Source organism: Corapipo altera, unplaced genomic scaffold, assembly GCF_003945725.1.
Source record: "Corapipo altera isolate COAL_440 unplaced genomic scaffold, ASM394572v1 48b, whole genome shotgun sequence".
NCBI classification, from domain to species: Eukaryota; Metazoa; Chordata; class Aves; order Passeriformes; family Pipridae; genus Corapipo; species Corapipo altera.
In genome coordinates, this window is record NW_020884884.1 from 3,207,815 (window position 1) to 3,220,854 (window position 13,040).

Genomic DNA, 13,040 nt, shown 5'->3' on the forward strand with positions numbered 1-13,040 from the left:
AAATGAAAGGAGATCATTAGGGTATTTTTGCACTTAAGAAGCTAATTGTATACATGATTCTAAGTTTCTGTATTTCACTGAACATCAAGTTCATGTAAGACAACACCCCATTTTTCTTACAGCATAGGCCCCAAGGAATACAGGTTCATTCTTAACGTTTCAATAGGAAGGATACCCTTAATTTAAGGTATTTGAGATTATGAACGCTTAGAAAGTCCTGAGATCAGTTTTGTGGCGATAGTTTAGCAGCAACATCTAATAGAAAGAATGGCAATTGGAGTTGCTGACAGAAGGTGCAGAATTCAGTGAGTCACTAACTGCTTGTGGTAGTTACTCGCTCAAAAAATACACTTGCCTTTGGGAATGGGAGGGTTAGAGGAAGGCAAAACTTTTTTATTTGTGCAGTCCAAAGTATATTATAATGCATGAATCTTTTTCTATAAGGTTTGTACTTTAGTAACAGAAGGTAATCATGTATTTCTATGTTCCGTTAAATTTACTATATTAAGAACATGCATGTCTGGCTTGATAAACATTGTTAATGGATCAGATTGGTTTGTGCTGTAACCACTTGTAGAAGCCTATGAAGTTATGATAACGTGTAATTAGGTTGAGTGTCTTAAGACAAATTCTTGTGCACTTTGAAATCTTAGCCATCTGTTTGAAATATAGAATGATTACTGGTGATCTTGTACTGTTCTGGACTGTTTTTGCAGATAACAAAATTGTCTCCCATTTGCTGGTGGCTGAACCAGAGAAGATCTATGCTATGCCTGACCCCACTGTTCCAGACAGTGACATCAAAGCACTTACCACTCTTTGTGACCTGGCAGACAGAGAACTGGTGGTGATCATTGGATGGGCTAAGCATATTCCAGGTACATACAGTATTTATTGCAAATAGATAACATACAGAAATCATTACATGGGTTATTCTCTTCTGGTAAAAAATACTATTTTTTCTCTCCCTACAGTGCATAAAGTTTTCTTAAGACTCCAGTTTATTCACATAGAACATAGGTTAGATAATAACATGTTACCTTGGAAGTAGTGGTATTGTTGCAGTGAGTGTTACTATGTTAATAAGTTTTATATACTGCTTAGTGAATTAATTTTTTTCATGTATTGCTTTTACTAAGATAAATTACCTTGCTATCCAGAGCATCAGCCTGGTATGAAGGATAGTGCAAGTCCTCTCCCCTGTAGTAATCTGATTCAGCATTACTTGAATTTAAGTCTGGCTACTCTGTAACATAAATGCCGCACTACCTTATACTGACCAGAGGAGGTGAAAAAATTCAGTTACATTTTGGGCTGGCACAGAGGAATTGTTCTCTTCATTGATTGAACTAGAATGAGAACAGAATTGTACCAGCAATTCAGTAGAAAGTACTGAATTGTACAAAAAGTCTCCCCTTACGACTTAGTATTTCCTTGATCTGCATGAAATGGACTGCAGTCTACTTCAGGTTAATGCATTGATACTGTAAAAGCTGACTGGCACTCTTATTAGCAAGAAAAATGGGGGTCATCAGAAGCAGTTTCTCAGAAGATTAGCGATTTCTTCAGATAACAATTCAGGTATGTTTTTCCCCCCAGTGCTGAGGTGTTTGTTCTTGCTCTGTGAGCTAGCAGACAAACTCAGAGAAGTCTCCAGGGTTCTCAGTCTGTCACCTTTCACAAACAGTAAAGTCACAGAAAAAAAGGCCAGCTTTCTTTATTGTTTCTTAAGGCATTTTTCTAGTCCAGCAGATGAGTTAACATGTTGGTGTGTTTTCATCATTAGTTTTCTAATTTTGATAGTGAAGCCTTATTAAGCATAAGACTGGATAATCTTTAATTCCTCAGAATAATACGTCATTCTAATTTTAAATGTGATTTTGTGATACTTTAATAGTAGAATAAATAATCCAGTCAGTTGTTTGTTCACCAAAGTTAAATACATTTTATTTCTAGTTTCAAAGGCAATCGCAAAGAAATATTCTTGGTGTTTGTTGGGTTTTTTTTACCACTTGTATTAACCAGTTCTTCTGGGTCATCTTCGATAAATATAAATGCAATATATATCTCAACACAATGAAAGAATAATAGTAATTTGTACCTTTATGGAGTATTATTTTACTTTGGATGAAAGACAACAACCTCCACACCCTAAAATATTCAATATGTGACTTGAAATTTAGTCACTATTGCCACAAAGGGTGTATAAACAAGCTCTTGTATCACAAGCAATGTTTTTCTGGTACAGTTAACTTATTTCTGTCTCCTTAAACTAGTTTGTCTTTATGCTTTGAATGCTACAGTAATTTCTTTAATCAAATTGATGGAAGTCCCTTTCCCAGCCCACACTGAAACCAATTTATTGGTCATGATACGCCGGCTATGTTGCTAACAGTCGTAACGAACTGTCAGGCAATATCGCAGTGGAGCTAATTTGAAGTCATTAGGTGTGCAGCGTTCAGGCAACAATTTGTTACAGTGGTTAGGAACACAGCTGACATTTCTGAATGGCTTTGTTCAGAGCAGTTCTAGATGAGCCCAAGCAAATTGTAAACTAATTTAAACATCACTCTATATTATAGTAGCTACTTTGTCTTACACTGGTTGTTAATAAAGCACCCCAAATTAAGTCAGAGTGAGTTAAGTAGGTGAGTTTGAGTTTTATCTTTAGAAGATACTTAGATCACCTTAACCAAAATAGAGTAGGTCTCAAAGAAGTCAGTCATGCTCCATAGCAGTTTCAGGGAAACTTTTGTCAGTTTGATTTGTGAATATGCTGGGGAGCTTTGATTTGGCTGGAGGGATGAGAAGAGTGGAGGGATGAGACTGAGCAACCTTTAAAATGGTGGCTTTGGTTAGCTTGGAAAAGGTATTGGATGCTGTAAACTGGCCTTGAAAATTTAAAGTCTGCGATCTGAACCAGTTGAGGAACATTTCTGCCATGAGACACCATTTTAGTACAAAGTAGATTCAAAACCGTAGCTGCACTGGTAAAGCCGCACAAGGTAAGTTTACTTACCTGATTCCATTTACAAATGAGAAGGAAAAAAACCCCAGGAAATTAAGACAATGTTTTTGTAAGCCTTCAGCTAACAGAGAACAGTGATAAAATCCGTGTTTGTTTTCTGGCATTTAAATGCAAAAATCAAAATGCAAAAGGGCTGGACATGCTAAAGGGCAAGTGATGAGCTTTTGTAGCTTGATTTTGAATGATGGAGTACTGCTGAACTTGGACTGCCTACACTCAGCTAATGTCTGGCAAAAAAGAGCTTGTAGAAGAGCCTGTACTGGTGCTAGCTGACTTGTTTTCTAAGCTAACAAATGTTACTATAGGCAGAAACATAAGAGAATGGGGAAAAGGGTGCAAATTGCATAGAAGTTCACTGTAGCTTGGCAGACTAAGTAAATCCTTGGTGTAAGTCTCTTAAGAGTCGATTAATTATACCAGTAGTGAATTTGTGCCTAGCACAGCAAAGCAGCAATCAGCAAATCTTTCTTTACTATAGTGATTTCTTAAGGTTCAGTGCAATTAAAGGCCCTTATATATCAGGTGCTTAATAACTAATAAAGATTTCAACTGTAAAACATTGCAGTGTAAAATTTGTCTTTGTGGAAGAAACCAAAACAATGTTTTTGCTACTCCAAAAGAAATTCTTTTAATGGGATTATCTATGGAAAGGTAACAATGCAATATGCGTTCTACCCTGGCCAAACATTTCCTGTTGCAGTCATAAACTAAAAAAATGTTTTCAAATTATACAAAGTTCAAGTGCTTTCATAAAATCATTAGTATTTTTGTGGTATTGGAAACATTTCAATACTTGCTTTTATTGAATGAAAAGTCTATACAATCTACAAAAGAAAATATTGAAAGAAAAATATATATGGAAAGCCTTTATCAGTAAATAGAATTAGTCTCCTTGCATTTATAAATCAAATAAATGGAAAGTGTGTTGTTATGAAACATGACCATGTCTTATCTGAAGAAGAAAAAGATCACAATGGCATTAGGAAATGCTTGACTTTAGTTAGAGAGGCGTAAGGGCACAAGAACAGATGATGGTGCCCTAATAGCCCTTTTTAAGAATGACAGGGCCCCGCCATTAGCATCCTTTTATATCCTTGGAAATTGCTCATGCCTCGCTTTTATGGTTCCTATCTGCCTGACTCTTTTTTATTTCTCTTTCAATTTCATCCGCGCTCGGATAAGCGCATGCTAACACAATATGATTGAGCTGTAAAATGGAACGCTGTCGCCTCTAATCTCTTTTATGTAGATATGGAGGTACTTCCACACTCCACTTCATTCTCTCTCCATTGTTGGCCTTTTTAGATTGTGTTGCCGAGTAATGGAGGCTCAGTCAAATATTAGAGCTAGGTTTCACAGGGTGTGATAAGAAGATTATCGGCCCAGCAGTCAGATCTATTGTTGTTCTTTGTGTCAGATTAAAATATTCTGATGTACTGTAACTTCGTTAGTAAAATATTGGAGGTGCTTAGGGAGAGGCTGATGCTGCCTCATCTCCTGCCTGATGAGACAAAACTCCTATTAACTGACCTAAATAAATTGTAAATATATAGTAAAGCCTCTGTAAGACTTTTAATTTATTTTATGTTATTTATTTTATTTCATTTATTTTATTTCACTTTGTTTCATTTTATTTCATTTTATATCTTCTACATAAGGGAACCTTTCATAATTCAGTGTTTTCTGGTGGTTGAGTTTCCTACCATTTGCACTGTATTTTGGGAAGTGTCCATTTTATATTTGGTCACGTTATATTGATTAAACTTTTGCAGTATGGAGCGCCATTCTGCTGATACCTGGTCACAGTATCAGAGTTGTTTAGACGCGATTTCTGTAATGTAACTCTCTTGGTTGACATTCAGCAAAAATGTGCAACGTTCTTTCATATTAAGTGGAGGCAGCAAATATTAAGCTCTTAAAAATGTGCATAACAGGAAGCTAAAGACAAAATGTTCTCTAAAAAAATTTGCATGCATGAAAAAACATCAACCAGACCATAGAAATCAACTTTTTTGCACTTAAGATGAAAAATTTGTTTGGAAACAGTAAATCAGACTAATACATCAAAAATAACTATTTACATTATTTAGTAAAATAAGCCTGCTTGTCTTCAGCTGTGTCCCTGTTTTGTTAGCAGTAACTGTGTTCAAGGGAGGGAATAGTTAGAAAGTGATACTACCACTGGTGCTAGCATTAAAAAAAAAAAAAAAGAGGGGAGAGAGAATGATTTTGATGGAGTAAATACAAGAATGTTTTGAATATTTTAGTGCGAGTGTTAATTTTTTATGAAACATTGTTGCTCTGGCATACTTTTTGTAGAGGACAATATTTAAGCTTTCCTTTCCAAAGCAGCTCTCAGGGGTGTAGTTTAACATTCTAATACTGAATGAGAACATGATATGCTTCAGAATTGTCATTTCTAAAATGCCTTTTTCTCGTCATCTGGTTCAGAAGTACCATCCCATGGAGGTAAAAGTACAGAAAAAAAGTTGACCATAGTCACTTTTGGAAAGCTAATGTTTAAGAAAGCGTGAACACTTACACATATGGTACGTCCATGCAGATATGAATTAGGTGCATATATGTACCTGTTCTCATGCACACAGTTGTTTATTGTCTGCCTCTAAGTGGACATACAGCATGTGTTTATATGCCAGAGAAGAAGTCTGAATGTTACTTTATGATCATACCTGAAATCATATGTTGCAGCGACCTGGTATATGTAATAACATACACTGCAGCCATAACCAGCATCCTGTTTATGCCCAGATCTTTCTCTGTATGGTTGTTGGGCAGCTAGTACAGAATCTCAGCACTGTAAGAGAAAGAGGTGTCTTCCTGTATGTCTGTGCCACACTGCTTGCTGCTGTAAAATTTGTTCTTTGTGCTGAGGTTGAGGCCTTCTCTAGTCTCTTGTGCTGTTAGCTGAATTTAGGACCACTTCAGACACGGGGAGGACTCCTGCAGCTTTCTGAGAGCACCCCATCACAGGCTGTCTGTCCCTCCACAGACAGGTAGACATGTAAATGTGGTGTTTACTGCTCACGTAACATGGAATGGAGTATGAGTTGTTAGGTGCTAAGAGGTTGGTAGGAATAATAACTTGAGCCTCCTCGGGAATCAGGACATCCTGCCCTTTATCAATGTACTGACTTGGATAATTTATCAAAAGCCCCGTATCTGCTCTTCTTTTAACTCCTTCTACAAACATGCACTAAGCACAGAGACCAGACTTGCTCTTCCTATATGGAAGTGTTCTTGAACTCACAACTTGTGTGACGTGATCTAAGGCAGACCATTCCCTGGGCCTTAAGGGTAGAGATTTCTGCCAAAAGGTTTCTCCGAAACGAATTACTTCCTTGACCTCTGTCACTGAATTGTACAGTATGGGAAATCAGCAATTGTCTGCCAGTTTTATTTTTGAACACTAGTGTGGATAGACCACCCGACACTACCAGTGTTTAGACCACCATGTTGAGTCAAGCTTCTCTAAGCAGAACAGAACAGCAGTGTGCCTAAAATGCCAGCAGTTCACCTATGCTGTCACTTGAAGTGGTAGGAATGGTGACAATTTTCATTTCCTCATTTTTTGAAAATAGCATCACAGAGAAGGTTTAAGGGATTTTGCAAGGCAGGGAGGAAGAGGTAGGATTTCAAGGATAATGCATAAATAAACACGTCCAGAAGTCTCCAAGCCTTTTCAAAACAAAACAAGTAGTAGTGGTAAAAGGTAGTAACAGAAAGATCTGATTGTTTATTTTAAAATTATTTAATATATCCACCTGAGATATGGTGGTGGGCTATTCTTCATGGATCTGTAATTGAAGTCAGTGGCAAAATTTCAGCTGATTTCAGTGCAAAAGTGTAGTAGGCCTTGTGTGCAACTAGGCATGCACGCAGTCTTAGTGTGTCTCCTAGTCAGAAAACACTGGCTCCAGTTCAGAACTGAGAGAGACAGCAATGGAGAGGTGAGGAGGTTTCTGTTACTGCTACACAGAGATGTCCTGGGGTAAAAAGAGCACTTTAGTTTCCAGGTTAGTTTTCACTTTCCATTTTTTCCTTGCATTTAATTAACCGAAGGGGGAGAAAAATAATCCCAAACATATAAACATCTCATCACATGCAATTATACATAGATATAAAATAAATTTGTAGTAAAACTCAAAAAAGCACAAGAAACTCCTGCTAGTTATGACTTTAAAGTCCCTATCTATTAATTGAAAAAGCTTGTTTAAGACTGATCATCAACAAAAGCATAAGAAAGCCAAAAAATGGAATTAACAGGTAACAAAAGAACTTGGCTCAATTCTTATGTTTTAACATTGTAGGGTTTTTTGAGAAAAAAATCCTTTGTTTAAATCCTTTTCTCTCAAAATCAGAAATAAATGGTGATTTTATATCTCTGTTAAGTTCACCTTTTATTCATATAAAAGTACTTGCTTTCTCCTTCTGAGTGACTGTCTCCTTTTTGTTTGGTTGGTTGGTTTGGGGTTTTTTTGGTTGTTTTTTTTTAAAACAGTCTTCTCCACTCATGCCCCCAACATTCATACTACACTGTCTGGCTGTTGGACTTTTTTTTTTTCCAGTGTCCCCCTTTATCTGCCTCAACCAATCTCCAAATGAATGCATGTCTATCATGGCCTTAGCTTTGACACTCTGGATATATTGATTAATAGTTGCCCTAAGCTCCTTTTAGCAAATCAAATTTTCACTTTTAGCAAGGATTTCGCCTCTGATTTATTCAGCAAAGTGAAATGCACTAAATTGACTTTGACATTCAGGGAAAATGGCTGAAAAACAAAGAGGGGAGGAAAGAGATATAAATTGTGTGGCAGCTGGAGACTTCAAGCATAAAAGAGGCAGTTTTCTATAGAATATCACTGGTTAATTTGGAAACACGCATTTAAACAGCAGTACAAATTATTTTCTTAAAATTAGATGTTTTTTAGACTGAGGATTTGGGATATAATAAGGTTTACTTAGCAAAGTGCAATATATTCAACCCAAATTCATCACTTGCTAATCATGGTGCAAGTGTGGGATCCACTTTTGTTGCCACTAATAATTATTATGTTAAACGAGAGACAAAGAGGTTTCTGAGTAGTTTTATAATGAGGTGCTAAATTGGTAAATATCTTCCTACCATTGCATTATGTTGTTCACTCCTGTCGCCCTTTAAAAATAAGAAATGATTAATAAAAAGAGAGCAAATCAACAGTAATGAATGCCAGTGCTTTTCATTTTCTTTCTGTAAATAAAAATGGCTATTATTTGAGTCTTAAATGCAAAAGTATAAAAAGATGTAACAACCATTTGCTATTACTCTTCTAGCAAACCCAAGACTGTTGTATTACCCTGGGTGACTTGTAGACTGACTTACAGACCCCGCTTCCTTGCTTGTAAATGTTGTATCACTGAAGTACCAGCAGGCTGAAAATGCCCCCTCACATATTTGCAAGTGTTCGAGTGCACTGCTCAATAGAATAAAGGAGAAGGAAAAAGAATGAAAAGAAATTATTAATCTGTTCCATTAGCACTTCTGGATGTTTTTGAAGGGGGGGTGTAAAAAATACAAAATATAATTGCAGGAAATGGTTTGGTCTTGTTCAGTGATCAGACATTACAACAAAAAGTAAAAAAAAATAAATGCATGTAGTAGTTTGCTCAGTTAATCTATAGAGACAGACCAGGAGCCTTTGGTAGGATCAGTTGTCATGGGTGTACAAGTCAAATGTGCTGTGCCAGCCTCTGTTGTTTAAGGATCTGGCCCTGAAGGGATAAATCTCCATCAGTAGTCAGTGTATCAGTGGGAGCTGAGAGTTTCCTTTGTCCCCTGTGTGTACTCACCACCTCAGGACTCTGCAGCAGTGTGCAGAATTGAGCTTTAAGCAAGTATTTCCACTCAGAGGACAACAATACTCACCTTTGTACCCACTTCTTGTGTGACAAACAGGTTTACTAGATTAGGTCTGTGTAAATTGCAGATGACTCAGTAGCAGTTTTCCTTCTTCTGAGCCAACAAGGAATTAATCTTATTACCAGAGGGTAAGAAGTCTAAATGTATCTTAACCTTTTTAATTTTACTGTAATCTCCATTCTCTTTTTTTTTTCTGTAAGCAAGCTGGATGTGAGGCTTCAGTAATAATGGCTTTGTGCAAGTGGGACAGCATCTGGAGTGCCACACAGGAGATAGCTGGGCACATTAGATTTTCAGGCATGTGACCTCTTTAAAGTCATTCCATCACCACTCCCCATAATTTAGCCAACCAATTAAATGCCAACCTTATTAAAATGCTGCCAGTTAAGAGCATATTGTAAGAAAGAATTTGAACTTCTGAAATAGTCTTTATGGGGGTGTCCTTTCCCAAACTTCCTCTAAGTGTACAGTTCTTACTTCAAGGATGGCCAGCTTCTTACAAGGAGTGCATGGCTGCAAAGTAGGAAGATGCCTTGCTCAGAAACACAGTAAGAAAGTTGGAACAAATCTTGACATTATTCTTTAAGTGAGGACTTTTCAGAAGAGGCAAATGCAGCAGAACTGAGCCTGTCATTTATGTTCACTAAGTATCACTTATGTATTTACAGGACTCCTCTGGAAAAATAAAGCTTTTTTTTCCATCCAGATTCACAATTTAAAGAACATCCAAACAAAGAGTGGTTTTGGCAGTTTTAAAATTCCTGAAGGCTTCGTTGGAAATAAGATAATCAATGTTATATGTCATTTAAGTTGGCATATGAAGGGATCATAATAGACACTGGAAATGCAGAAGTAAAATTAGACCAACATAGCCCTCTTATGGTAGCTATTTAGGCTGTTTTAATGTAAACATCTGACTTACTCATCTAACTTAGCCTCCAACAAAAATATATTTACTTTGTTCTGGGTGGGGAAGAAACGAGCACCTTCTCGGTCATACGTGTTGATATGTAAATCCAGGATGGGATTTTCCCCCTCCTAGGAGGAAGGGGGAAAAGAGCCAGTTGCTCAGGTTGGAATTAGAGCAGACAGGTCTCCACCTGTATGACTGGGTCAGAGACACAGGATGGTCTAGTTTCCTAAAGTCAGCTGAGACCAGTTAAATACTGTAATTCTGAGAATGCCTCTACTTTCTCTCTGGATAAGTTTGGCTTCACACCTGCTTAACCTACATTAGAATAGGATTAATTACCTGAATTGCAATGCCCCCTTAGCCAGTCAGCACGTTTCTGGCAGGGCACATGGTGACCTGGGCCTGGTTATATATAGTCTGTAGATAACAGGGGAGCACCTGGGTTGTAATGGCAAGGCTCAGCCCAGCCTGATAAAAGAATCAGCAGTTTTTAAAAATGAGTCTGTAGTAATCGCCCTCTGCATCAGCTGGATCATACAAGAGCTTTATGAACTTACGTCTTCATTGGTAGTAAGCTGTTTTATTGGGCAATGCTCAATTTATGCACATGCATTATAGGCATGTATCTGTGTCGAAAAAGAATCCCAAGAAACATAGAATCCAAAGAAAGCAAGCATTTAATTACTTAGATGGAGCACTTATTCACCTGTAACTTTTGAAGTCAGGGTTCCATGTTATTTAATTCATCATCTCCAAGTTTTATACTGTATAGCAGGCAGAAATACTTGGGTAATTTTCCATACAAGAAAAGAAACACACGGCCTTCCTTTAATTTGAAAACACGTTCTATAAAGACAAAGTTCTCTGACAGGATATTGGTCTGCCCAAGATATTTTCCACCCCAGACTCCTGAGGCACATATTATAGATGAGTGGAAATTTCACAGTGTAGCTCTGACCCTTCTCTCAAGATGTTTTGTTCTGCCATGTCGTGCACCATCAGTTTCAATCAGCTGCATTAACAGTTGAGGTGAAATCAAATATTGAAATGAGACCCAACTAGAGATGCAGAAGGCTCTGAGTTCAATGGAAATGGCACTTGCAGAGTAGAGTCGGCAAGCTTACCAAGTCCTGACATGTTATGCATGAGAACACCAGAGCAAAGAGTTGTGATGAGGGCGGAGAAGAGGCGGGGGCAAAACTGCAATTTTCGTGCATCCAGCTGTTGGAGAGATTAAGGGGGAACAGTTTAGCAGATAATGACTGCTGCTCATACGTTTGTTCAAAGAAGAGGTTGCACTTCTTAGCATAAGCATATCACGACACTAGCAGGCTGCAGGGTATTTCTAGCCAGAGATTTTCTTCTAACTATGCTTTAGCATCATGCCTGCATTAATGAACAGGCATTAGACTCCGAACTTGCTACAATTCAAGCTATATGTGGTAACATATGAAAGTTACTGTGGCACTTGTGTCTTTCATAATTAACTGTGCTTGCAGTGAGATGAATTTAGAGTCCTTTCCCATATCAGTCTCTTGTAGAAAGCCATTCCACTCTGTGATCTGTTCTTCACTTTTTACTAGTTTGAAGTTTCCCAGGAATAAAGTTAACTGTTGCGTGGATTCAGGAACAGGTTGTTTAGTGTTAGTGAATCTTCAGCTACACATATAACATGCAAAATGAAACCAGATGATCTTCATTCAGTGAAACTGATAGGAGTTATTTTGAAGAGTTTCTTCACGTTTCGACTTAACTGAACATTTTTCAGACACCATTAATGACTTGTGCTGAATGCTTTGCTTGATGTATTCAACCCAAATTTGGGAGTTCGCTGTGTTCACAGGATTGTACCTGGCACTCCAATGGTGATGAGTAATTTGTACTGTGTACTGTAATCCTCATATATAAAGCACACTGTGGACTCTCTAATGAAAAGTTCACTTGGAAACAGGGTGCTTCAGACAGGCACCAGGCACAGAGTGCTGGTAGGGCTGGGGGCAAGTAGTGCATGTGCTATGCAGGATTATTCCTGCTTCCTCTGTAGCATAAACCTACAGAGGGCAGTGTCTGACAAGAGGCTTAGATGGGCATTTCAGGAGATAAGAGGATGTTTTCATGGAATATTTGCATGTTCATAACTGCAATCAGCCAGCATCAATGATAAACATACAGTCTTTCAGAGAATCTGCTTGGAGGGCAAAAAAAAACCACCTAAAAAGAGCTTGTGATGGGGAGATAAGAACACAGGCTGCCATGGGGCTCCTGACTTCCAGTGCTTCAGCCAACACAGATGAACTAGAATTTGCCATTGATAGCTACAACGGCAAGTGTACTGTCTCTGTGGTAGAAAGTGGTAGCTATTTATATACTGAATGGCAATACTAAACAATTTAGGAGAAGCAGTGAAGTGTGTCCTATCCAATTAAAAATGCAGTGAGAATTTTAGGTAGGCAAAATGTAATTATTTAATTGGAGTTTGACCGGGATGCTTTTCCGCTGTTAAAATAAGTATAAATTACATGAGCTATAAAACTTTAAATTATGAAAATATTTTGAGGTCTTTGAGCATGGTAATTGGAGCTATATATTCAACTTTGTTTTTATCCTGACACTTCATAATGGCTGTTCCCTAAAGCAAGCTTTTTTTTACATTATCGAATATCCCTTAGTGAAGCAAATTAGCAATCAGTCTGGAAAATATTTAAGTAGTACAATCACATTATTTACACAGGCACTTCCATTGTGCAGAGTTCTCTGTGTTCCCAAATATTTGTAGGATCACTTCCTCAGCTGTCAACATTCACGCTTGAACCTCTCTCTTTAGTAAAGTTCTATATGAAAATCCATTTAGGCCAATAAAAAGACTTACCTTGATTTCACTGTTCTTTGGATCAATCCCTAAATATGCAGGTCACTATCTGAAACCTGTATGGACCTCAGTGCCTTACTATTTGCCTTCTGCTTGAATTAACACTTTTGTTTAAATGGGGGAGGGTGACTTGGTGCAACTCCTTGCACAAAGCTTTTTTTTTATTATTATTATTATTATTAACGAGAAAGAGAATCCTACTATGGAGGATTAATTTACTGTAAGCAGAATAAGAGTCTGCTCTTATCTAGAACCATATTTCAGTGCTTACAGGAACATCAGCATCTGGCCAGAATGATAGAATGTTTGCTGT

The 13,040-nt window shown here is 37.6% G+C and overlaps 1 protein-coding gene across 17 annotated transcripts in view; it reads left to right on the plus strand.

Moving 5' to 3' along the window:
• Positions 1 to 13,040, plus strand: part of ESRRG (estrogen related receptor gamma) — a 396,805-nt gene that overhangs the window by 347,521 nt on the left and 36,244 nt on the right. For all 17 annotated transcript variants that reach the window (XM_027641309.1, XM_027641313.1, XM_027641299.1 and 14 more), the window contains one exon: positions 717 to 878. In XM_027641309.1, coding sequence (XP_027497110.1) covers positions 717 to 878 — 162 coding nt within the window. The remainder of the gene's footprint in view (positions 1 to 716; positions 879 to 13,040) is intronic.